At 38.9% G+C, this 25790-nt stretch overlaps 2 protein-coding genes across 2 annotated transcripts in view; both read right to left on the minus strand.

The window, feature by feature from the left end:
- LOC133656235 (succinate dehydrogenase [ubiquinone] iron-sulfur subunit, mitochondrial-like) overlaps positions 1-4884 on the minus strand; it is a 51615-nt gene extending 46731 nt beyond the window's left edge. The window contains exon 1 of the mRNA XM_062057174.1: positions 4710-4884. Coding sequence (XP_061913158.1) covers positions 4710-4775 — 66 coding nt within the window. The 5' untranslated portion in view covers positions 4776-4884. The remainder of the gene's footprint in view (positions 1-4709) is intronic.
- A 3287-nt stretch (positions 4885-8171) lies between these two features.
- Positions 8172-25790, minus strand: part of LOC133638216 (transmembrane protein 240-like) — a 32288-nt gene continuing 14669 nt past the window's right edge. Inside the window, exon 4 of the mRNA XM_062030628.1 lies at positions 8172-9466. Coding sequence (XP_061886612.1) covers positions 9312-9466 — 155 coding nt within the window. The 3' untranslated portion in view covers positions 8172-9311. The remainder of the gene's footprint in view (positions 9467-25790) is intronic.

The following is a 25790-nucleotide window of genomic DNA, read 5'->3' on the forward strand; positions in this document are numbered from 1 at the left end:
ACCAACAACCTATTATACGATCCAGAAGCGATTGAAAACGTATTTGAAAATTATTATCGAACACTATATACACAACCAGTTGCGGCAAGAGAGGAGGAAATGGAACTTCTCTTAAATTCATTGGACCTGCCTTCATTGGGAGTTAGCCAAAACAAGATGCTAAACGCTAATATAACAATTGGGGAAATTGAAGAAGCAATACAAAGGACCAAAAATAACAAATCCCCGGGGACAGATGGCTTTAGTGCCGAATTTTACAAGACATTTAAAGAAGAGTTGATTCCCTTATTACAGACCTCCTTTAATTACACCCTTAAAAAAGGAAAAATTCCCCCCTCATGGAAAGAAGCGATTATATCAGTAATACATAAAGAAGGTAAAGATAAAGAAGACTGTAACAATTATAGACCTATTTCGCTACTGAATGTGGACTACAAGTTGTATACATCTATTATTTCAAAAAGGTTTGAAAACTTTATGTCGGATCTAATAGAGGACTGCCAAACTGGATTTATTAGGGAAAGACAAACTCAGGATAACATAAGGAGAGCCTTACATTTAGTTGATGAAATACAGAAGACAAAAACAAGTGCTATGCTCGTGAGTGTTGATGCTCACAAAGCATTCGACAGTGTAAATTGGTTATACCTGTATAAAGTAATGGAAAGACTAGGCTTTAACAAAAAATCAGTACAGATAATAAAGTCACTATACCAAGAACCATCAGCTAGAGTCAAAATAAATGGAAGTCTTTCGAAAAGCTTCAAATTGGAGAGGTCTACCAGGCAGGGTTGCTGTTTATCCCCGACGTTATTCGCATTATTTATAGAACCATTAGCCCAACTGATTAGAGAAAACAAGGAAATTAAAGGTATACAGATTAGACATAATGAACACAAGGTGGGGCTTTTTGCAGACGATGTACTGATCTATCTCCGAGATCCAGAAGAAACATTCCCTAGATTAATGAGAACCCTCGAAGATTATGGACGATATTCGGGGTATAAGTTAAATGTCACAAAAACACAAATATTATTGTTAAACTATAACCCCTCATTAGAAATTAGAGAGACGTATAAACTAAATTGGGACCTGGAAATGGTCAAATATTTGGGAGTTAATATAACAAAGGAAAGAGATAAACTATATGAAGCCAACTATGGGTCGATAAATCTGAGGCTTAAAATGGATCTGGAGAGATGGTCAGTGCTGTGTCTGGACTTAAGCTCAAGAATAGAAATAATCAAGATGAATGTGTTGCCGAGACTCTTGTACTTGTTTCAATCCCTACCAGTAGCAGTACCACAAATACAATTTGATGAGTGGGATAAAAATATATCGAGATTCATATGGGGGGGTAAAAGACCCAGAATTAGGTTCGAAACTCTCCAGCTGCCCAAGGTAAAAGGGGGAATGGCATTGCCAAATCTGAAAGAATATTTCCATGCAGCCCAACTTCGGTATCTAGTATGCTGGTGTAGACCAGAATACGAAGCGAAATGGAAGGGAATTGAATTAGACCAGGGGAGAGATCTTATCCAAAACTTGTTGGCAAATAAAACAATAGAAAAGAGAGTAGAGGCAGAACTGAGTCCGATTACTAAATTTACAATTGGAATTTGGAATAATATCTCAAAAAAATACAAATTAGAGGATGAAAGAAAGATACTAGGATGGTTGACACGTGATCCCAATTTCAAGCCTGGGTTCGAAGATCATGGGTTTAAACAGTGGGAACGAAAAGGCTTGACGGCAATGTGCACACTGTTGGAAGATGGGCAGATGAGGAGTTTCGAAGACCTACGGGCGACATATGATCTAGACAAACATGAGTTCTTCCGGTATTTACAGATAAGGGACTACTATATTAAAAAAATTAAAAGGGCATCAATGAACCCGCTAATTAGAATAATGGTACAAGCTTATAATAATAAAAAATGTAGAGTGATCTCAGCTGTTTACCAGGGATTGATGACAAGCAAGGGGACTTCAACCATGTACATTAAAGAGAAATGGGAAAGAGGATTTGGGGAGCAGATCACTGAAAAGGACTGGTATAATATTTGTAAAACGCAGTGCACGGCCACGAGTTCTAGGGTATGGAGGGAGTTTTGCTGGAAAAACATGACTAGATACTTTATAACTCCAAAAATAAGCGGAAGAGTCGCAGCAAAGAAACAACCATGTTGGAGGCTATGTGGAAATATGGACGCTGACCACGAACATGTGTTCTGGAACTGTCCCAATATTGAAAAATATTGGTATGACGTGTGGTCAGTGATAAAAGAAGTACTACAATATGACATTCCAAAAACAAGTATGATACTATACTTGGGAAACTTGACGCAGGAATATATGCAATTCGATGATTTCTATTTAGTCAAGGTTTTGTTAGCAGCCAGCAAAAAGGCAATTACAAGACTGTGGCGTAGTAGCAGCTCACCGACCTGTGAACAGTGGCTGTGCATTGTGGAAGAACTATATGTAATGGAAAGATTTACACATAGACTCAGAATACAGGAGGAACTATTTCTTGAGAAATGGACAAAATGGACTGAATACAAAACTCAGGAAAATGACACCACAAATGCTTGATATGGAATATAAATTGACTATGTATATATTGTAAGATGTTGACCCTGTTGATATATGTATGCATGTGACAGAATAAAAATTTAAGTTAAAAAAAAAGGAACTGGTGCTTTACAGAGAGTAAATTGGACAATGAAAAAGGAGGATGACCTCCAAATTCTTCAGGACAACCTAAAATCATCAGCTCGGAGGCTGGGTCTTTGGGCGCAGTTGGCTGTTCCAACAGGACAATGACCCCAAACACAGATCAAAAATGGTAAAGGAATGGCTAAATCAGGCTAGAATTAAGGTTTTAGAATGGCCTTCCCAAAGTCCTGTGGACAAAGCTGAAGAAACAAGTCCATGTCAGAAAACCAACACATTTAGCTGAACTGCACCAATTTTGTCAAGAGGAGTGGTCGAAAATTCAACCAGAAGCTTGTAGATGGCTACCAAAAGCGCCTTATTGCAGTGTAACTTGCCAAGGGACATGTAAGCAAATATTAACATTGCTGTATGTATACTTTTGACACAGCAGATTTGGTCACATTTTCAGTAGACCCATAATAAATTCATAAAAGAACCAAACTTCATGAATGTTTTTTGTGACCAACAAGCATGTGCTCCAATCACTCTATCACAAAAAAATAAGAGTTGTAGAAATGATTGGAAACTCAAGACAGCCATGACATTATGTTCTTTACAAGTGTATGTAAACTTTTGATCACGACTGTACACACACACACACACACACACACACACACACACACACACACACACCCACACACACACGCACACACACACATTCACAAACATATATATATATATATATATATATTTATATATATATATATATATATATATATATATATATATATATATATATATATATATATATACACAGTACATGCATTCATACATACATACATCCATATATACCATCCATCCATACATACATATATACACACATACACACAAATTATATATACATATATATATATATATGTATATATGTATATATATATATATATATATATATATATATATATATATACATATATATATATATATATATATATATATATATATATATATATATATATATACACATACATACATCTATATATATATATATATATATATATATATATATATATATATATATATATATATATATATATATATATATATATATATACATACATCTATTTTTAATTATTATTATTTATTTATTTATTATCATTATTTTTCTATTTATTTATATTTGAATTCATTTTTCAGGTTAAATATTCTAAATGGTAGTTTAAGCGTACAGACATCAGGTATGGTAGTATAATTTTGTACTTACATTTTTATTATGTCCTAATTTTAACTGTCTTACTCTTTGAACTGCGTGTAATGTTACAACGGCCAGAAATATTAAATATACTTGTTAACTAAAAACCTCGGCTTTGTTTTTAACGAATACTTAGGTCTACGCGCTACGGTATTCTAACGTTGGTCATTATGGTGGTACTTGGAGAGCCATGTGTTTTCTCAAGTGGTACTTGGTGGAACAGGTTTGAGAACCACTGCTCTAGTGCATTTTATTCTATTCTCTTTTTTTTTAATGCTCCACGGTTTTTTTTAGGTGAGTGAAAATTCAAGCTGATGTCCCTGCCTAAGCACTACCTTATGGAAGGTTTACAATGTTGAAAACACTACACAAATCTGAATGATTCCGACCAAACATATCATCCTTGGAAAAAAATAATAATAATACTAATAATAAAATACTATATAATAACAGCTCAAGATCCGGCTCCATAAATCACATCTTTAAACTGTACCTAATGATGTGGCCATTGAGTGCTTATTTTCAATCATTCAAGTCTTGCGTCGCCCTCTAGTGGCCATGAAGTGTCATAGCAGCGTTACATCACCGTGTTACCAAACTGCCTTTCGTCGACAATTGAAGGGTGAATTAAAAAAAAAAAGCTTTTTAATGCAATAATGTTCTCGAAGAGAATATAAAAGTTATTTAACGTTCCGTTCAAATGAATATGACATACACGAATGTGAAAATATATAATGTAGCCTTCCACAGTTATGATAGATATTAACACCAGGCGAGGAAAGTGTCTATTTAGGCGACTTACCAGCGTCATGCCAGAGTTCCTCGCAGACAAGACATTCCGGGACAGAGCGACACAAATAACCGACATTTTTATGAAGTAAAAAGGTTAAAAAAAATGGTTTAAGTCAATGAAACTACAGGAGCTAGTTTATTATGCCCCACAGCGAAGTTTGGGTGCCTTTTTAAGCCTTAAACCACGCCCTTTTACGTTGTGGTGCGTTCATGTGACGTACGGAAGGTTGACATGTGACGGTTATTGCCTTTAGCGCTTTCTGTCGAAATGCACGAGAAAGAGAAACATAACCTTACATTTATTAATATATATTGATATATATGCTATCCTTTATATTAAACAAATCAAAATAGCACTTGTTAAACAGGTATGTTTAAATGTCACGTCCGATAGTAAGCGAATGCATCCTTGTTTTACAATTCCAACAGCGGCGAATGGGGGTCAGTTACATACTGTATGCATCATGTACATTGTGCAACACTCATTTATGGAAAATGGTTTAGTTCATTTAAAATATGCTTGACACACTTACACGAAAGAATATCACTTGTTAGCGCTTTCATAATTCACCACAATGCCGGAGAAAAAAAAGTTAAACTTACTCTTTTCTCTAATGTGACTTCCTGTGTTTATCACATAACCTTTTCTAAACGGGAAAGGAACCTTATTGATGAAAATACAAATAACTGACACGTGACTATGGTCAATAAGTTCTTGCTTTATGAGTTTGTATACAAATATATGCTCAGTTATGAAGTGTACAACTTCCAGACCACTACGTAGATTTTGTGTCAATGTGCTTGTATTTAAAACATTTTTTATTGACATTTAATCATTTATCCAACATCTTCCTTTCTTTCACACAGTTAGTGGACTTAAATTAAACATGTGAACGTTATGTTGTGTATCAATTATCACCTGATTCAATAATGCAAAAATGCTCATCAAAGATCCTCAATATAAAAAGAGCGCTCTGGTTTTTTAAGGACCTATACTAATAGTCAAAGATCCTCTATATGACAGGAATGCTCTGCTGTTTTTCAGGACCTACTAATAGTCAAAGATCCTCTATATGACAGGAATGCTCTGCTGTTTTTCAGGACCTACTAATAGTCAAAGATCCTCTACAAAACAGGATTGGTCTGCTGTTTTTAAGGGTCTACTAATAGTCAAAGATCCTCTATAAGACTGAAATGCTCTGCTGTTTTTAAGGACTTACTAATGGTCAAAGATCCTCTACATAACAGGGACGCTGTGTTGTTTTTGAAATATCTAGTTTTCCTTGCCCGTATGTGGGCTCTGTACCGAGGATGTCGTTGTGGCTGCTACAGCCCTTTGAGACACTTGTGATTTAGGGCTATATAAATAAACATTGATTGATTGATTGATAATAGTCAAAGATCCTTTATATGACAGGAACGTTCCGTTGTTTTTAAAGACCTACTAATAGTCAAAGATCCTCGCTATAACAGGAATGCTCTGCTGTTTTGTAAGGACCTACTAATAGTCAAATATCCTCTATATGACAGGAAGACTTTGCTGTTTTTAAGGACCTACAAATAGTCAAAGATCCTCTATTTGACAAGAACGTTCCGTTGTTTTTAAAGACCTACTAATAGTCAAAGATCCTCGCTATAACAGGAATGCTCTGCTGTTTTGTAAGGACCTACTAATAGTCAAATATCCTCTATATGACAGGAAGACTTTGCTGTTTTTAAGGACCTACTAATAGTCAAAGATTCTCTACATAACAGGAACACTCTGCTGTTTTGTAAGGACCTACTAATAGTCAAATATCCTCTATATGACAGAAACGCTCTGCTGTTTTTGAAGACCTACTTATTGTCAAAGATCCTTTATATGACAGGAACGCTCTGCTGTTTTTTTGAAAGACCTACTAATAGCCAAAAATCCTCTACATGACAGAAACGCTCTGCTGTTTTTGAAGACCTACTTATAGTCAAAGATCCTTTATATGACAAGAACGTTCTGTTGTTTTTGAAAGCCCTACTAATAGTCAAAGATCCTCTATATGACAGGAACGCTCTGCTGTTTTTAAGAACCTAACAGTCAAGGATCCGCTATATGACAGGAACGCTCTGCTGTTTTGTAAGGACCTACTAATAATGAATTCCGTTGTTTTTAAAGACCTACTAATAGTCAAAGATCCTCGCTATAACAGGAATGCTCTGCTGTTTTGTAAGGACCTACTAATAGTCAAATATCCTCTATATGACAGGAAGACTTTGCTGTTTTTAAGGACCTACAAATAGTCAAAGATCCTCTATTTGACAAGAACGTTCCGTTGTTTTTAAAGACCTACTAATAGTCAAAGATCCTCTATATGACAGGAAGACTCTGCTGTTTTTAAGGACCTACTAATAGTCAAAGATCCTCTATATGACAGGAACGCTCTGCTGTTTTTAAGAACCTACTAACAGTCAAAGATCCTCTATGACAAAAACACTCGGCTTTTTTTAAGGACCTACTAATAGTCAAAGATCCTCTAAATTACAAGAACGTTCTGTTGTTTTTAAAGACCTATTAATAGTCAAAGATCATCTATATGACAGGAACACTCTGCTGTTTTAAATTATCTACTAATAGACACAGATCTTCTCTATGTGACAGGAATATGTTGCTGTTTTAAATGATCTACTAATAATCAAAGATCCTCTCTATGTAACTGGAACATGTTGCTGTTTTTAAGGACCAATTCTAATAGTCAAATATCCTCATTATGTGACAGGAACATGTTGCTGTTTTTAAGGATCTACTAATAATCAAAGATCCTCTCTATGTGACAGGAACATGTTTCTGTATTAAAGGATCTACTAATAATCAAAGATCCTCTCTATGTGACAGGAACATGTTGCTGTTTATAAGGACCTATTCTAATAGTCAAAGATCCTCTCTATGTGACAGGAACATGTTGCTGTTTATAAGGATCTACTAATAATCAAAGATCCTCTCTATGCGACTGGAACATGTTGCTGTTTTTAAGGACATATTCTAATAGCAAATATCCTCATTATTTGACAGGAACATGTTGCTGTTTTTAAGGATCTACTAATAATCAAAGATCCTCTCTATGTGACTGGAACATGTTGCTGTTTTTAAGGACCTGTTCTAATAGTCAAAGATCCTCTCTTTGTGACAGGAACATGTTGCTGTTTTTAAGGATCTACCAATAATCAAAGATCCTCTCTATGTGACAGGAACACGTTGCTGTTTTAAAAGACCATCTACAAAAACGCTCGTCCGAGATCTTCTAGTTGACACAGTGCTGTTTTAAAGCACATTACAAGATCCTCTATATGTGAGGCACACTCTGCAAGAACCTAGTCAAAGATCCTCTCTACAACAGGAGCGTGTGACCGAGGCGAGGTGTTGTGGTTGTAATGACACAATTCGACAGCAGATGTCACTGTTGTGCTGCAATGGCACTTTTATTAAAACAGACATGTCATCCTCACAACAGCAATGTCTGATGGGGGGGCAGAGGGGGGGATTTGGGGGGAATGGGGGGGGGGGGGGGGGGTTTCAGGTTAGGGTTTCCTCCACTTTTTGTGTCAACAAATTTTTTTTTATCAAAAACACAAACCTAAATGTCGCAGTCAACACTTTTTGAGTTCACTAGTTGATGTTTTATTTGGACTGACCATATTTTCGTCATCTCGTGTCCAGGGGGTTATTTACTCAACTACAGAGAGCACCAGGCATGTGTTAATGGTAAGGCGTTAATTAAGGTGGAAGCCTTTATTTGTGTCACCGACAATAATAAACTATATATTTTAAATAATGCTCCCTGATATTAAAAAAAAAATCATATTTTACCTAACATAAAGACACCCTAACTGAGACGATGACATTTTTAATATTTCTAAATAAATAATATTTTTTTGTCATTTTAGTGATGAATAAATGTAGTATTTTTTACTAAAGTGTACAAATTATTCATATGCATAATAACAAATATAGTATGTATTATTCATATATCATATCTCTCACGACCAATCAGATGGGCAGGTCTGCTTGAGCCCCGCACATTCTGCCTAGCAACAAGCAAAATCAACTCAAAATGTTGTCCAACAGTAAAATATGAAGCCCTAACCCCTCCCCCCCTTTCATATTTACAGGAATAAAATTACATTCAGTTGTTTGACTATGTAACAAAGCTAATTCCGTGTGTGTGTGTGTGTGTGTGTGTGTGTGTGTGTGTGTGTGTGTGTGTGTGTGTGTGTGTCACATGTTTCCACGTTTATCTCTCATTGGTTCCTTCATTGGAGCCATCAAGCCAATCGTTTCTGAGAAACAAGGTACGAAAATGTGGAATTTTGCAGACAAGCAGCAATCTAACATGACAAAAAAAAAAAAAAGTTGGCATTCAAACCCTCAACCCCCCCAAAAACCAAAAGCGAAACAAAGGCCGGCCACGTGTGTCCTAAAAGAGCATGCCCACTTCCACGATGAACACACAAAGTGTCTCTAGAGAAGAAAAAAAAAAACACCCTCCAAAATGTTCTGGTTGCCAATCGTCCTCCAGGTGAGGAGGTCCGGAAGAAGATTCTAGAAGGACGGAAGGTGAGTCACTGGTGAGTCACAGGTGAGTCAGAGGTGCCGAGGGCTGGGGTGGCCGTTGTGGTAGAGCTTCTGCTTGATGTGCACCATGTTGCTGCCGGACTCGTCCAGCTGGCCGTGCTGAGCGCGACCGCCCAGCTCCCGCAGGTTGCAGAACTGGGGCAGCCAGGACCAGGACGGCGTGTCTGCGGGACAGAGAACGCACCGGTGAGTCGTAACATTTTTGATGCTGCTACTTTGTCACCATCTAGTGGACAACATGAGTTTTTCCTGGTTAATGACCTTTTGTTCTGTACTAAATGCGCAGCATTTACCTATATGACCCAATGCAAACAACCTTCCCTAGTCACTGTGCAAAAAAAACAAATAACACAAAAATGGCAACTGTCACTGAACTCTGTGGACACAATAAAAAACGTACGTTCGCCATAAAAAAATCTAAATTACAACCATTTTCATTTAGTACAAAGCATGATGGGAAAAATGCAAAACACTTTCCACAGTTATCAATGTTTGGCATATTTTATCTGCTTGATATTTTTGATGGATTACAAAACTTTAAAGAGGTAGTCGCGGAAGTAAACAAGGTAGAAGGCAAACTTACACATACTCTTAATATCCAATTATAGTAATTATATTAATATAATACAATGTGTGCAGCATTCATTTCTAAGATCCAATGCAAACAACCTTCCATAGTCATGGTGAAGGAAAAAAAAATCTAACCAACACAAAACGTCAACAGTCACTGAACTCTGTGGATACGATAAAAAAATGTACCTTCGCCATAAAAAATTCAAAATTACACCCGTTTACATTTATTACAAAGCATGATGGGAAAAAATGCTAAACACTGTCCACACTTACGCTTGTTTGGCACATTTTATCTGCTTGATATTTCTGATGGATTACAAAACTTTAAGGAGGTCCTCATGGAAGTAAACAAGGTAAGAGTTCAACTTTCACATACCCTAAGACAAGATGGTGGCGCATTGCTATGCAGCGGCTTGCTAACGCTCTTGGGAGTGTAGAGCGATTTGGCAAAAAACACCCGTCATTTCTGTCAATTTCATGGCTGGCTCAAAGCGTGAACACTCTGTGATCACATACGACCGACAGACAATTCTGGATGTGGATGGATCGAGTCGTTGTAGACTGAAAGATGCATGTACGGTGGACCTCCTCGCTAGCATGGGAATACTTTGCGGGCTACATCGAGCGGCCTTTGTAGCAGCGGAGTCAAGTGCTAGCGGTGACCGCCAATGGAGACGACGTAAGCGGTGTGAGCGGAAGCAGAAACGGGGATGCCGAGCGGGGCTAACAACAAAGGGAAAAGCTAACCAAAGAAGCGTGGAGTCTCCGGGTAAGAAGCCATTTAAACTAGAACTAGCCGGCGCCAGGCTGGATAATCCCAGCACACATAGCAATTCTCTTAAAATAAATCACAACTCACATAATGTTTTTTCTTTTGTGACCGTGTCAGAGGCAGACATGCAATCTACTGAGGTGGCTAACTATGATGCGTTCAGTTTATCGCAACATCTAGCAAACAATCGGACAATTCCCATCGTATCAATTCCTAGATATGGTCGAAACTATTTAAAGTGCACTACGCATAATAAACGCAACATTATTAATATTGCTACTTCGGATAATTTCAACAAACAATCCTCAAAACAGCCCACTACCTATAATATGGGCTTTTTAAACATAAGATCATTATCTTCCAAAACGTTATGAGTTAATGAAGTCATTAGAGACAACAAACTTGACATCGTTGGTCTCGCCGAGACCTGGCTCAAACCAGACGATTTTTTTGCGCTAAATGAGGCATCTCCTCCTAACTATACCAATACACATGTTGCCCGACCTCTTAAAAGGGGAGAGGGTGTCGCACTAATATACAATGAAAACTATAATTTTACACCTAACCTAAATAATAAATATAACTCGTTTGAGGTGCTCACTTTGAGGTTTGTCACACCGCTGCCTCTCCACCTGGCTGTTATCTACCGCCCCCCTGGGCCCTATTCGGACTTCATCAGTGAATTCTCAGAGTTTGTTGCTGTTCTAGTGACGCACGCCAACAATATAATCATAATGGGGGACTTTAATATCCATATGAATACCCCATCGGACCCTCCATGCGTGGCACTCCAGACTATAATTGATAGCTGTGGTCTTACACAAATAATAAATGAACTCACGCATCGCAACGGTAATACGATAGATCTAGTGCTTGTCAGGGGTGTCACCACCTCTAAAGTTACGATACTCCCGTACACTAAAGTAATGTCCGATCATTACCTTATAAAATTCGAAGTTCTGACTCATTGTCAACAAACTAATAATAATAATAATAATAACTACTATAGCAGCCGCAAGATTAATGGTGCCTCAACGACGACTATTACTGACCTACTGCCTTCGGTAATGGCACCATTCCCAAATTATGTGGGCTCTATTGATAACCTCACTAACAACTTTAACGACGCCCTGCGTGACACCATTGATAGTGTAGCACCGCTAAAGCTAAAAAGGGCCCCTAAAAGGCGTACCCCATGGTTTACAGAAGAAACTAAAGCCCAGAAATTATCATGTAGAAAGCTGGAACGCAAATGGCGTGCGACTAAACTTGAGGTTTTCCATCAAGCATGGTGTGATAGTTTAATAACTTATAAACGCATGCTTACCTCAGCTAAAGCTAAATATTACTCAAATCTCATCCACCTCAAAAAAATGATCCTAAATTTTTGTTTAGTACAGTAGCATCGCTAACCCAACAAGGGACTCCTCCCAGTAGCTCCACCCACTCAGCAGATGACTTTATGAATTTCTTTAATAAGAAAATTGAAGTCATTAGAAAAGAGATTAATGACAATGCATCTCAGCTACAACTGGGTTCTATTAACACAAATATGACTGTATATACGACGGATACCGCCCTCCAAAATAGTTTCTCTCTCTTTGATGAAATAACATTGGAGGAATTGTCAAAATGTGTAAATGGGACAAAACAAACAACATGTTTACTTGACCCAATTCCTGGGAAACTTATCAAGGAGCTTTTTGTATTATTAGGTCCATCAGTGTTAAATATTATAAACTTATCACTTTCCTCTGGCACTGTTCCCCTAGCATTCAAAAAAGCGGTTATTCATCCTCTACTCAAAAGACCTAACCTCGATCCTGATCTCTTGGTAAACTACCGGCCGGTGTCCCACCTTCCATTTATCTCGAAAATCCTCGAAAAAATTGTCGCACAGCAGCTAAATGAACACTTAGCGTCTAACAATCTCTGTGAACGTTACCCACATATGCAGTCCTCTCCAAGGTTTCTCATAGTCATTCACATTGATTTCCCACTGGGGTGAGTTTTCCTTGCCCGTATGTGGGCTCTGTACCGAGGATGTCGTTGTGGCTTGTACAGCCCTTTGAGACACTTGTGATTTAGGGCTATATAAATAAACATTGATTGATTGATTAATATCCAATCATAGTAATTATATTAACATAATATGAGCAGCATTTATTTCTAATATCCAATGCAAACAACCTTCCCTAGTCATGGTGCAAAAAAAAAAAAAAAATCTAACCAACACAAAATGTCACTGAACTCTGTGGATATGATAAAAAAAATGTTATTTCGCTATAAAATATTCAAAATTACACACATTTACATTTAGTACAAAGCATGATGGGAAAAATGCAAAACACTCTCCACACTTATCAATGTTTGGCACATTTTATCTGCTTAATATTTCCATCCATCCATCCATTTTCTACCGCTTATTCCCTTCGGGGTCGCGGGGGGCGCTGGAGCCTATCTCAGCTACAATCGGGCGGAAGGCGGGGTACACCCTGGACAAGTCGCCACCTCATCACAAGGCCAACACAGATAGACAGACAACATTCACACTCACATTCACACACTAGGGACCGTTTAGTGTTGCCAATCAACCTATCCCCAGGTGCATGTCTTTGGAGGTGGGAGGAAGCCGGAGTACCCGGAGGGAACCCGCGCAGTCACGGGGAGAACATGCAAACTACACACAGAAAGATCCCGAGTGCAGGATCGAATCCAGGACCTTCGTATTGTGAGGCAGACGCACTAACCCCTCATGCACCGTGCTGCCCGCTTGATATTTCTGATTGATTAAAAAACTTTAGGTAGGTCCTCATGGAAGTAAACAAGGTAGGGGTCCAACTTCGACATACTCTTAATATCCAATTACAGTAATTATATTAATAGAATATGTATGTATATTAGGGCTGTGAATCTTTGGGTGTCCCACGATTCGATTCAAAATCGATTCTTGGGGTCACTTTTTTTTTTCCAATTCAACACGATTCTCGATTCAAAAACGATTTTTTTTTTTTTTTTTTAAATGAAAACAATACACAACAATACCATAATAATGCAATACAATTTCAAAACCAAACCCGACCCAGCAACATTCAGAATAGCAATAAACAGAGCAATTGAGAGCAATTGAGGACACACAAACATGACACGGAACAATCTAAAAGTAGTGAGACAAAAATGAATATTATCAACAACAGTATCAATATTAGTAACAATTTCAACATAGCAGTGATTAAAAATCCCTCATTTATATTATCATTACAAACATTAATAAAAATAAAAAAAATAAAAATGAACAATAGTGTCACAGTGGCTTACACTTGCATCACATCACATAAGCTTGACAAAACATTGTGTCCAATATTTTTCACAATAATATAATAAGTCATATTTTGGTTCATTTAATAGTTAAAACTAATTTAAATAATGTATCTCATATTCCAATATATGACTCATTATTATGTAAACCAAATGCAGTTTTTTCTACTGATATAATCTCCATAGCTTGTGTACCAGTCAGTATGAGTTGGACTATCAACATCTATCCATTTTTTAAATATTACCCTTTTTGTTATTATGCATATTGAAAGAAATGCATTTTTACTCTTTGATGACACGTTACTAAATTGATGGAGATCCCCAAAAATACAAGTTTGCAGTGTCATTGGGATATTTATATTAAGGACTGTGATTGCTTCTTTTGTTGTTTTCAACCATAACTCTTTTATTCTCTGACATTCCCACAATAAATGAACAAGAGTTGCCTCGGCTGCCCGACACTTCATCCATAACTTGCTATCTACTACACCAATTTTAAACAGCTGAGAAGATGTAAAATACAATCTATTCAAGATCTTAAATTGAGTCAGTTTATCTTTAATGCTTCTAAAGGGCTTATTGGCATGTTTCCAAATATCATTCCATGATATGTCTCTTTCATCTAAAATGTTTAAGTCCATCATCCATGCATCATTTGCATTTCTAGTGTGGTGTTCATTTATTATTCCATAAAATAGTTTAATTAATTTCTTAAATGTATCTTGATTAAAAAGTGCATCTTCCAGTTCATGGCTATTTAAAGACATACTTTCAGAGGATATGCATTTATTTACAGTGTGTTTTAAAGAGATAAAATTAAAAAAATGACTTCTGGGTACATTATATTGATCAACTAAATCATTGAACGGTTTAAAAGAGTTTTTATTAATAATATGATGAGGTTTAGTAATACATCTATCTTTCCATGCTGTCCATTTAACCACATTTTTATTAATTATGATATTAGGATTGTACCAAAGCAGTTGATTGACAGATGTCATTGACTTGATTCCTAGTATTTTATTTTAATTTTAGAATGTTAAAGGTGTCTTCTATTGGGCTCTGCCTCAATTCATTAGGTATTTTTTCAATATAATATAAACTCCCCACATCAATGTCCAAATTCATTAACATTTTTTTTCTATGTTGATCCAGTCCTTATCTGCAGAAGAATGAAATAAGTGGCTTGCTTGTTCACAACCGAAGGAGATATAATAATGTAAGAAGTTTGGTAATTGTAGTCCTCCTTTATCTTGTGTACAAGACAACCTTAAGTATGAACAACTAGCCTTCTTTCCACACCATATAAAATGTGATATCATTGTATGTATTTTCTTAAACCAACTTTTATTAATTAGGACAGGCATCATTTTCAGTATATAATTAACTGCTGGCAGTATACTCATTTTTACTATGTTCACCTGACCCCAAAGTGATATTTGGAGACGTGACCAGCGTTCCATTATGGATTCTATCTTATTTTTTAAATGTTTAAGCTTTAGATCTCTGCTTGTATAAAGGTTTGGTGTAATGTGTAGTCCTAAATATATGATTTTTGCCTCTTTCCATTTAATTTTGGAGTTCTGAACTCACGTTGTGCGATTCAGAATCGATTCTCATTCCCACCAAGACCTTGATGTCCCCAAATTTTAATCGCATTATTAGTTCCCACAAGCATACATATCTCACTCACGCTACAGTACACGCATCAATAGGGACTGGAGGTCGGCTGTAATGGCTGACCTCCTAATTTTAACTACACAGTAGACACTCTGGGGGCCTTGTACACATGCATGTGGGGGGGTTGGGGTTCGGCGCACCCCTCATTGCCTCGTCGGCCGGCGCGGATTCCGGGGACTGCGTTCTGGTGGCCTGCCAGGCTTTTATTAATTTATTATTATTATTATTATTATCTTTTTATTTTTTTATTTTTATTTTTTTTAAATAATTTTTATTATTTACTTACTTTATTTTTTATTCTATTTTTATTTTTATTAATTTTTTTATTTGTTATTTTTAATTTTATTTAATTTAATTTGTATTTTATTTTATTTTATTGTATTTTATTTTTTAAAATTTTTTTTTAATTATTATTATTATTTTTGTTTAATCTTATTATTTATTTGTGTGTGGCGTCGCAGCGGGTCTCGCTTCCTGTTGGGTGGGGTCCGTGCCCGTGTGGCCCGACCTTGCGCTGTGGGGTCTCTGTTGGCGACTTGATGTGGTGGCGGCGTGGCGCCCGTGTCTGGTCTGGATGCTGTGTCTCGGTTGTTTGGGCGGTGGTGTGTTTGGGCGGGTTTGGGTTGGGGTGGTGGGGTCTTTTGGTGGGGGGTGGGGGGGGGGGTGTTGGTGTCTCTTGTTTGCGTGTTGGCGTTTGGGCTTGCTGGCGGGCTGGCGCTGGCTGGTCTCCGTGATCCTGTTGGCATGTGGTTGCCAGTCGCGTTTTTTTTTTATCGCTTTTGATTTGATTGGGTGGTGCTGGCTGTCTGGGGGTGTTGTGGCTGCTGTTTCTGCTGCCGTTTGTTTGTGGTGTGGGCGCCCGTGGCTGCTGGGTCTGGTGCAGGGGGGTGGCTGATGTTGTGACTGGTGGCAGCGCGTGCGCGTGGTTGTTGTCGGGGCTGACAAACTGTGTATATGTATGTATATGTGTGTGTATGTATGTATGTATGTATGTATGTATGTATGTATGTATGTATGTATGTATGTATGTATGTATATATATGTGTATGTGTGTGTATGTGTACCATACCATACCATACCATACCAACTTTATTTATAAAGCCCTTTAAAAACAACCACAGTTGAAAAACAAAGGGCTGTACACCACAAAGAAATAAAGGCAAAGGACAGACTAAAAAATAAAATTTAAAACAGAAGTAAAATACACATTAAAAAAGCAAATACAAAATTACCCTAAGAACAATTTTGTTAGATAAAAAGCAGTTAAAAAAGTTAAAAGTTAAAAACAGTTTAAAGTCTCATGCTGGGTTAAAAGCCAGTGAATAAAAATGGGTTTTAAGAAGGGTCCTAAAAATAGCCAAAGAAGGGGCCTGTCTCACATGAAGTGGAAGATCATTCCAGAGTTTGGGGCCCGCAACAGAGAAGGCTCTGTCCCCCCTGAGCTTACGCTTGGATTTGGGTACCTCCAGGATCAGCTGATCAGCTGACCTGAGGGACCGGGTGGGGGCATAGAGGTGGAGCAGCTCAGAGAGGTAAGGTGGGGCAAGACCCCATGTGTATGTGTATGTATATAGATATGTATGTATATTTCTGGGGGTACGTTCTGGGCCTGCCTGTCGTGTGGGGGCTATTGCATCCGGACTGCGTGTCTGGAGCTCCTGGGTCCCACCGTCCATCCCTTCCGGGTGCCCGTCTTGGTTGGGGCCTGCTGGGTCTGGTCCCTGCGTCTACTGTTGTAGCTTGGTGCTGCAGGGTATTCCGAGGTGCTGCGAGTCGGCCAGTTGTTGGGGTAGCGACCTTGTGTGTCAGCATGTCTGTGATCTTCTTTTAATTCTTTTTTAAAAATTTTTTTTAAATAGATGTAATTATTTATTTATTCTTATTTTTTAATATATTTTATTAATATTATTATTATTATTTTTATTATTATTTATTTATTTATTTTCCCCTACCTCAGGGGGGGACTCGGCGGGGCGGTTGCTGGTTGTTCCATCTCCATCGTTGGGGTCCCTCCGGGTGGGGTGGGTGGTTCCAGTGGCCCCGTGCTGGGTGGTCCTGTGGCGGACGGCTTGGGTGGGGTGGCCGTGGGCTGGCCTCGCCGCGCGGGGGGGGTAGGGACTCGTGGGGGCCCGGTTGCCGGTGGGGCGGGGGCGGTCTTCCCGTCCGGTTGCGGGGGGTCTCCGGGCCCCTCGGGCGGGGCGTCCCGCCTTTCTGTCCGTGTGGGGTGTGGTCTCTCGCTGGCTTGGGGTCTGGCTGCCCCCTGCTTTTCTCGTGCCTTGACCTCTGCCGGGTGCGTCTGTCTGCGGCCTGCTGCTGGCCCTTGTGGGCGGCGCGGTGGGCCAGGCTCTGGGGTTCCTGTCGCTGTCCGGCTTGGCTGCGTGGGGGCAGTGGTCCCTGGTTCCCTGGGCACCACACCTACTGTTTGTGGGATGGGCTCTCGGGGAGGCTGGGGCCGTATACATATACATTCACTGTACAAACACACATATACACATGCTGTACATATACATTCACTGTACAAACACACACATACACATTCTATACAATGAAAATTTCAACCTTACCCCTAACCTAAATAATAAATATAAATCGTTTGAGGTGCTTACTATGAGGTCTGTCACACCGCTACCTCTCGACCTGGCTGTTATCTACCGCCCCCCTGGGCCCTATTCGATCTTTATCAGTGAATTCTCAGAGTTCGTTGCTGATCTAGTGACGCACGCCGACAATATAATCATAATGGGGGACTTTAATATCCATATGAATACCCCATCGGACCCTCAGTGCGTGGCGCTCCAAACCATAATTGATAGCTGTGGTCTTACACAAATAATACATGAACCCACGCATCGCAACGGTAATACAATAGATCTAGTGCTTGTCAGGGGTGTCACCACCTCCAAAGTTATGATACTTCCATATACTAAAGTAATGTCCGATCATTACCTTATAAAATTTGAAGTTTTGACTCATTGTCAACAAGCTAATAATAATAATAACTGCTATAGCGGCCGCAACATTAATGCTGCCACAACGATGACTCTTGCTGACCTACTGCCTTCGGTAATGGCACCATTCCCAAATTATGTCGGCTCTATTGATAACCTCACTAACAACTTTGACGATGCCTTGCGCGAAATTATTGATAGTATAGCACCGCTAAAGCAAAAAAGGGCCCCTAAAAGGCGCACCCCATGGTTTACAGAAGAAATTAGAGCTCATAAATGATCATGTAGAAAACTGGAACGCAAATGGCGCGCGACTAAACTTGAGGTTTTCCATCAAGCATGGAGTGATAGTTTAATAACTTATAAACGCATGCTTACCTTAGCTAAAGCTAAATACTACTCAAATCTCATCCGCCTCAACAAAAACGATCCTAAATTTCTGTTTAGTACAGTAGCATCGCTAACCCAACAAGGGACTCCTCCCAGTAGCTCCACCCACTCGGCAGATGATTTTATGAATTTCTTTAATAAGAAAATTGAACTCATTAGAAAGGAGATTAAAGACAACGCATCCCAGCTACAACTGGGTTCTATTAACACAAATACGACTGTATATACGACGGACACTGCCCTCCAAAATAGTCTCTCTATTTTTGATGAAATAACATTAGAGGAATTATTACAGCGTGTAAGTGGGATAAAACAAACAACATGTTTACTTCACCCACTTCCTGGGAAACTTATCAAGGAACTGTTTGTATTATTAGGTCCATCAGTGTTAATTATTATAAACGTATCACTTTCCTCCGGCACTGTTCCCCTAGCATTCAAAAAAGCGGTTATTCATCCTCTGCTCAAAAGACCTAACCTCGATCCTGACCTCATGGTAAACTACCGACCGGTCTCCCACCTTCCGTTTATTTCCAAAATTCTCGAAAAAATTGTTGCACAGCAGCTAAATGAACACTTAGTGACTAACAATCTCTGTGAACCTTTTCAATCCGGTTTCAGGGCAAATCACTCTACGGAGACAGCCCTCGCAAAAATGACTAATGATCTATTGCTAACGATGGATTCTGATGCGTCATCTATGTTGCTGCTTCTTGATCTTAGCGCCGCTTTCGATACCGTTGATCATAATATTTTATTAGAGCGTATCAAAACACGTATTGGTATGTCAGACTTAGCCTTGTCTTGGTTTAACTCTTATCTTACTGACAGGATGCAGTGCGTCTCCCATAACAATGTGACCTCGGACTATGTCAAGGTAACGTGCGGAGTTACCCAGGGTTCGGTTCTTGGCCCTGCACTCTTTAGTATTTACATGCTGCCGCTGGGTGACATCATACGCAAGTACGGTGTTAGCTTTCACTGTTATGCTGATGACACTCAACTCTACATGTCCCTAAAGCTGACCAACACGCCGGATTGTAGTCAGCTGGAGGCGTGTCTTAATGAAATTAAACAATGGATGTCCGCTAACTTTTTGCAACTCAACGCTAAGAAAGCGGAAATGCTGATTATCGGTCCTGCTAGACACCAACATCTATTTAATAATACCACCTTAACATTTGACAACCAAACAATTACACAAGGCGACTCGGTAAAGAATCTGGGTATTATCTTCGACCCAACTCTCTCGTTTGAGTCACACATTAAGAGTGTTACTAAAACGGCCTTCTTTCATCTCCGTAATATCGCTAAAATTCGTTCCATCTTGTCCAATGGCGACGCTGAGATCATTATTCATGCGTTCGTTACATTTCGTCTCGATTACTGTAACGTATTATTTTCGGGCCTCCCTATGTCTAGCATTAAAAGATTACAGTTGGTACAAAATGCGGCTGCAAGGCTTTTGACAAAAACAAGAAAGTTTGATCATATTACGCCTATACTGGCTCACCTGCACTGGCTTCCTGTGCACTTAAGATGCGACTTTAAGGTTTTACTACTTACGTATAAAATACTACACGGTTTAGCTCCAGCCTATCTCGCCGATTGTATTGTACCATATGTCCCGACAAGAAATCTGCGTTCAAAGAACTCCGGCTTATTAGTGATTCCCAGAGCCAAAAAAAAGTCTGCGGGCTATAGAGCGTTTTCTATTCGGGCTCCAGTACTCTGGAATGCCCTCCCGGTAACAGTTAGAGATGCTACCTCAGTAGAAGCATTTAAGTCCCATCTTAAAACTCATTTGTATAATCTAGCCTTTAAATAGACCCCCCTTTTTTAGACCAGTTGATCTGCCGTTTCTTTTCTTCTCTCCTCTTCTCCCCTGTCCCTTGCGAGGGGGAGTTGCATAGGTCCGGTGGCCTTGGATGAAGTGCTGGCTGTCCAGAGTCGGGACCCCGGGTGGACCACTAGCCTGTGCATCGGTTGGGGACATCTCTGCGCTGCTGACCCGTCTCCGCTCGGGATGGTTTCCTGTTGGCCCCACTATGGACTGGACTCCCGCTGATGTGTTGGATCCACTGTGGACTGGACTTTCACAATGTTATGTCAGACCCACTCGACATCCATTGCTTTCGGTCTCCCCTAGAGGGGGGGGGGGGGGTTACCCACATATGCGGTCCTCTCCAAGGTTTCTCATAGTCATTCACCGACGTCCCACTGGGGTGAGTTTTTCCTTGCCCGTATGTGGGCTCTGTACCGAGGATGTCGTTGTGGCTTGTACAGCCCTTTGAGACACTTGTGATTTAGGGCTATATAAATAAACATTGATTGATTGATATACATTCACTGTACAAACACACATATACACATACTGTACATATACATTCACTGTACAAGCACACATATACACATACTGTACATATACAAGTACATATGCACACATACACTCATGCACATAATCACGTTTCATCAAACATATATTAACGTTGTTGCCCTAGGGTAAACTGGGTATAACACATGGCACACTGACAAAGCTTAACCTATTGTTACTATAACAATCTACAAGGTTAATGTAGGTTGCTTCTCTTTCTTCCCCTCCATTTTTCTGCATTCTTTCGTATCTCAAGTTATCAATATGTATATGTATTGTTTCATTTGAACAATGGTATTGTTGATAATAAAGGTAAAGTATTGGTATTGTTTATTATCAATAGCACTATTTCTATTGGTATTCATATTGCTCCATTTTTAGTGTAATAATGCTCATTGTCATTTCTGTATTATTTTTTAATTTCGCTAACTGCTTATTTGCTATTACTTTTACCATCATATTTGTACATGTCGTATTTGCTGATGTTGCTCTGTTGTTGTTGTTGTTGTTGTTGTTGTGTTTGCTGTTGTTGTTTTTGTCTCTCTGTCTAATCCCCCTCTTATCCCCACAATTCCCCCTCTGTCTTCCTTTTTTTTCTCTTTCTATCCCCTTCTGCTCCGGCCCGGCTGCACCAAATGATAATATAAATATATTTAATAAAGTCAAAATACAAATAAGGCAACAAGAGAAGTATCCTACACTTCTCTTTTGTAAAGTAAATCTGAACAGCCGATATGGGCATCTACATCTACTATATGATTTGCCTGAGAAGCTGGGCAGGACATTATAAAAAAAACAGAATCGATTCTCTTTTTTTTTTTAAATCGATTTTTTTTTTATTTTTTAAAAATGTTTTAAATTAATCAATCCAACAAAACAATACACCGCAATACCATAACAATGCAATCCAATTCCAAAACCAAACCCGACCCAGCAACACTCAGAACTGCAATACACAGAGCAATTGAGAGGAGACGCAAACACGACACGGAACAAACCAAAAGTAGTGAAACAAAAATGAATATTATCAACAACAGTATCAATATTAGTTACAATTTCAACATAGCAGTGATTAAAAATCCCTCACTGACATTATCATTAGACATTTATAAAAAAGAAAAAAAAAGAACAATAGTGTCACAGTGGCTTACACTTGCATCGCATCTCATAAGCTTGACAACACACTGTGTCCAATATTTTCACAAAGATAAAATAAGTCATATTTTTGGTTCATTTAATAGTTAAAACAAATTTACATTATTGCAATCAGTTGATAAAACATTGTCCTTTACAACTATAAAAGCTTTTTACAAAAATCTACTACTCTGCTTGCATGTCAGCAGACTGGGGTAGATCCTGCTGAAATCCTATGTATTGAATGAATAGATAATCGTTTTGAATCAGGAAAAAAAGACTTTTTGAATCGAGAATCGTGTTGAATTCCATCCATCCATCCATCTTCTTCCGCTTATCCGAGGTCGGGTCGCGGGGGCAGCAGCTTAAGCAGGGAAGCCCAGACTTTCCTCTCCCCAGCCACTTCGTCCAGCTCCTCCCGGGGGATACCGAGGCGTTCCCAGGCCAGCCGGGAGACATAGTCTTCCCAACGTGTCCTGGGTCTTCCCCGTGGCCTCCTACCAGTCGGACGTGCCCTAAACACCTCCCTAGGGAGGCGTTCGGGTGGCATCCTGACCAGATGCCCGAACCACCTCATCTGGCTCCTCTCGATATGGAGGAGCAGCGGCTTTACTTTGAGCTATATACATATATATATATATATATATATATATATATATATATATATATATATATATATATATATATATATATATATATATATATATATATATATATATATATATATATATATATATATATATATATATATATGCTTTATATTGCATATAAAGTGCAAAAACAATAATGTTCGTGTTGGAGGAGTTGTGAATGAATAAAATATGAAATCCGTGCTGCAGTCTGCAGGTGTACCTAATGTTGCGGCCCAGCAGTCATTCACAACTCCTCCAACACGAACATTATTGTTTTTGCACTTTTTGGCTTCTTATTAAATAACTTTTTTAAATAGATTCAATCTTACACGTGGAAAGTTTAAGTGTGGGCTTTAGTTGATACAACACTCCCGTCAGGGGGTGCATTCTACGGTGGGGGTGCATTCTCTACCACCAGGAGGCGGGATTACTGCGAGCCTCAGCCAGTGCGTCTTCGCAGCCGTTTTATGAATACTCAGCACAAGAAATACGTTACACACATACAGTTGTTAACAAAATACACTGTACATTATATACCTCAGCTAACTAAACTATGGAAATGTATAATATAGTTCATATAGCAATACGGTCTAATTTTTTTTCTTTCCATGATGGCACGTGAGGCCCCGCCTCACCTGCCTCCCCTGACTGCACGTCACTGATATATATATATATATATATATATATATATATATATATATATATATATATATATATATATATATATATATATATATATATATATATATATATATATATATATATATATATATATATATATATGTTTTAGACAGTGGCGTGCCGTCACTAGAGGCGGGGGAGGCACGGCCTCACCTGCCATCATGGAAAGAAAAAAAAAAGTAAAAAGAAAAAAATAATAATTAAATTGTTATATGTATCCAGTGATTATACTAAAGTTATTTTCCATTTAACTTCACCAGTTTTAGATTATTTTTATTTTTATTTTCACATTTGCCGTTCAAATACTGAGAAGAGACGGTGCGGTGATCAGCAGCCAGTTGAGGCACGTCACTGATTTGTGTCTCAACATGGATTGTGCGCAATGACTCGGCTAACTGCTGGCCTGCTGTGCAGTGAGACCGTATTGCTATATGAATTATATTATACATTTCCATAGTTTAGTTAGCTGAGGTATATAATGTACAGTGTATTTTGTCAACAACTGTATGTGTGTAACGTATTTTTAGTGCTGAGCATTCATAATACTGCTGCGAAGACACACTGTGTGAGGCTCGTCTCATAACCCCGCCTCCTGGTGCCAAGCACCTCCGCCGCAGAATGCACCGCCCGACGGGAGCGCCGCAACCACACCAACCAAAGCCCACACCCAAACCCTCCATGTGCAAGACCGAATCCACCCAAAAAAAGTCACTTAACAAGAAGCCAAAAAGTGCAAAAACAACAATGCTCGCGCTGCAGGAGCCGCGAACGACCGCAGGGACACAACATTAGGTACACCTGCACTGCAGGTTCATTGTAAATCTGACTGTGATGATGCAGTCGTGCCTCACCAGACATTAACCTCACCGCACGCCACTGGTTTTAGAATAGTATTGCATTGTAGTCAATTTGTCCTTAAGTCCTCCGAGCAGCTCCACCTCGGACCGGACCTCAGAACAGCCAATCCGGGTCACGGCGCCAATTGCTAGAGCGACCTTTTGTTGAATAACAGTTGTTACATCTTTCAGAAATAACGTGTAACAAGCTTGCGCACGCACAAAAACCCGCCGCACGCCCTCTTCCTCGGCAAAGACGAGACAAATCAAGACTGAGGCCCACGTGGAACCATAGCAGCCGTATGTTTCTACAGGCTGTGGATACTTGGGTAGCAGTTCACGTAAAATGTACCCACTGACTCCGACGGTGGGGCGAGGCATCATTAGATTTCAACAAAGATCGAGGCAAGGACATGAAATTCAATAAGCTCTACTGGGTTGTAATAATGAATTGAGTAATCAAACAAGAGTCAAAGTCTTGTCCCTCTGGGTAAACTGTAGTCAGGCTATTGTATGAAGACATTTTGTTGTAAATTACACAACTTCTATTTCTATTGGGGATCAATTTCAAGTTGATTGCGATGTAACAAAGAAATGTTCTTGGATTTGTGTGTACGCCCACTTTCATACATTTGAATTTTTACTCGCGTGTGTAGTTTTCTGGATTTGAACGTATGTCTTTTTTTTTTAGAAGGAACGCCAGGCAACTGTTTTTAAATTATATTTATTATAGCAAAAGTGCAAAACATTCTGGCGTATCAACTAAAAAGGTTTCTTTGCTGAATTGTATTTACAGCCAATCCGGGTCACGGCACCAATTTCTGCACAATCACTCTGCCGTTCACTCGAAACACTAAAAAAAAAAATCCTACTGGCTTGTGTTTGGTCAGATCGTGCTGAGATTAGTCGCGTGCGCCCACTTTCATACATTTGAATTTTTACTTGCGTATGTAGTTTTCTGGGTTTGAACGTACATCTTTTTTTTTTTATAAGGAACGCCTTTAACTGTTGTTACATGACTTTTATTATAGCAAAAGAGCAAAACATTCTGATGTATCAACTCAAAAGGTTTCTTTGCTCAACTGTATTTCTGCATTATACAGCCAATCTGGGTCACGGCACCCATTTGTTCACAATCACTCTGCCATTC

Source organism: Entelurus aequoreus, linkage group LG01, assembly GCF_033978785.1.
Source record: "Entelurus aequoreus isolate RoL-2023_Sb linkage group LG01, RoL_Eaeq_v1.1, whole genome shotgun sequence".
NCBI classification, from domain to species: domain Eukaryota; kingdom Metazoa; phylum Chordata; class Actinopteri; order Syngnathiformes; family Syngnathidae; genus Entelurus; species Entelurus aequoreus.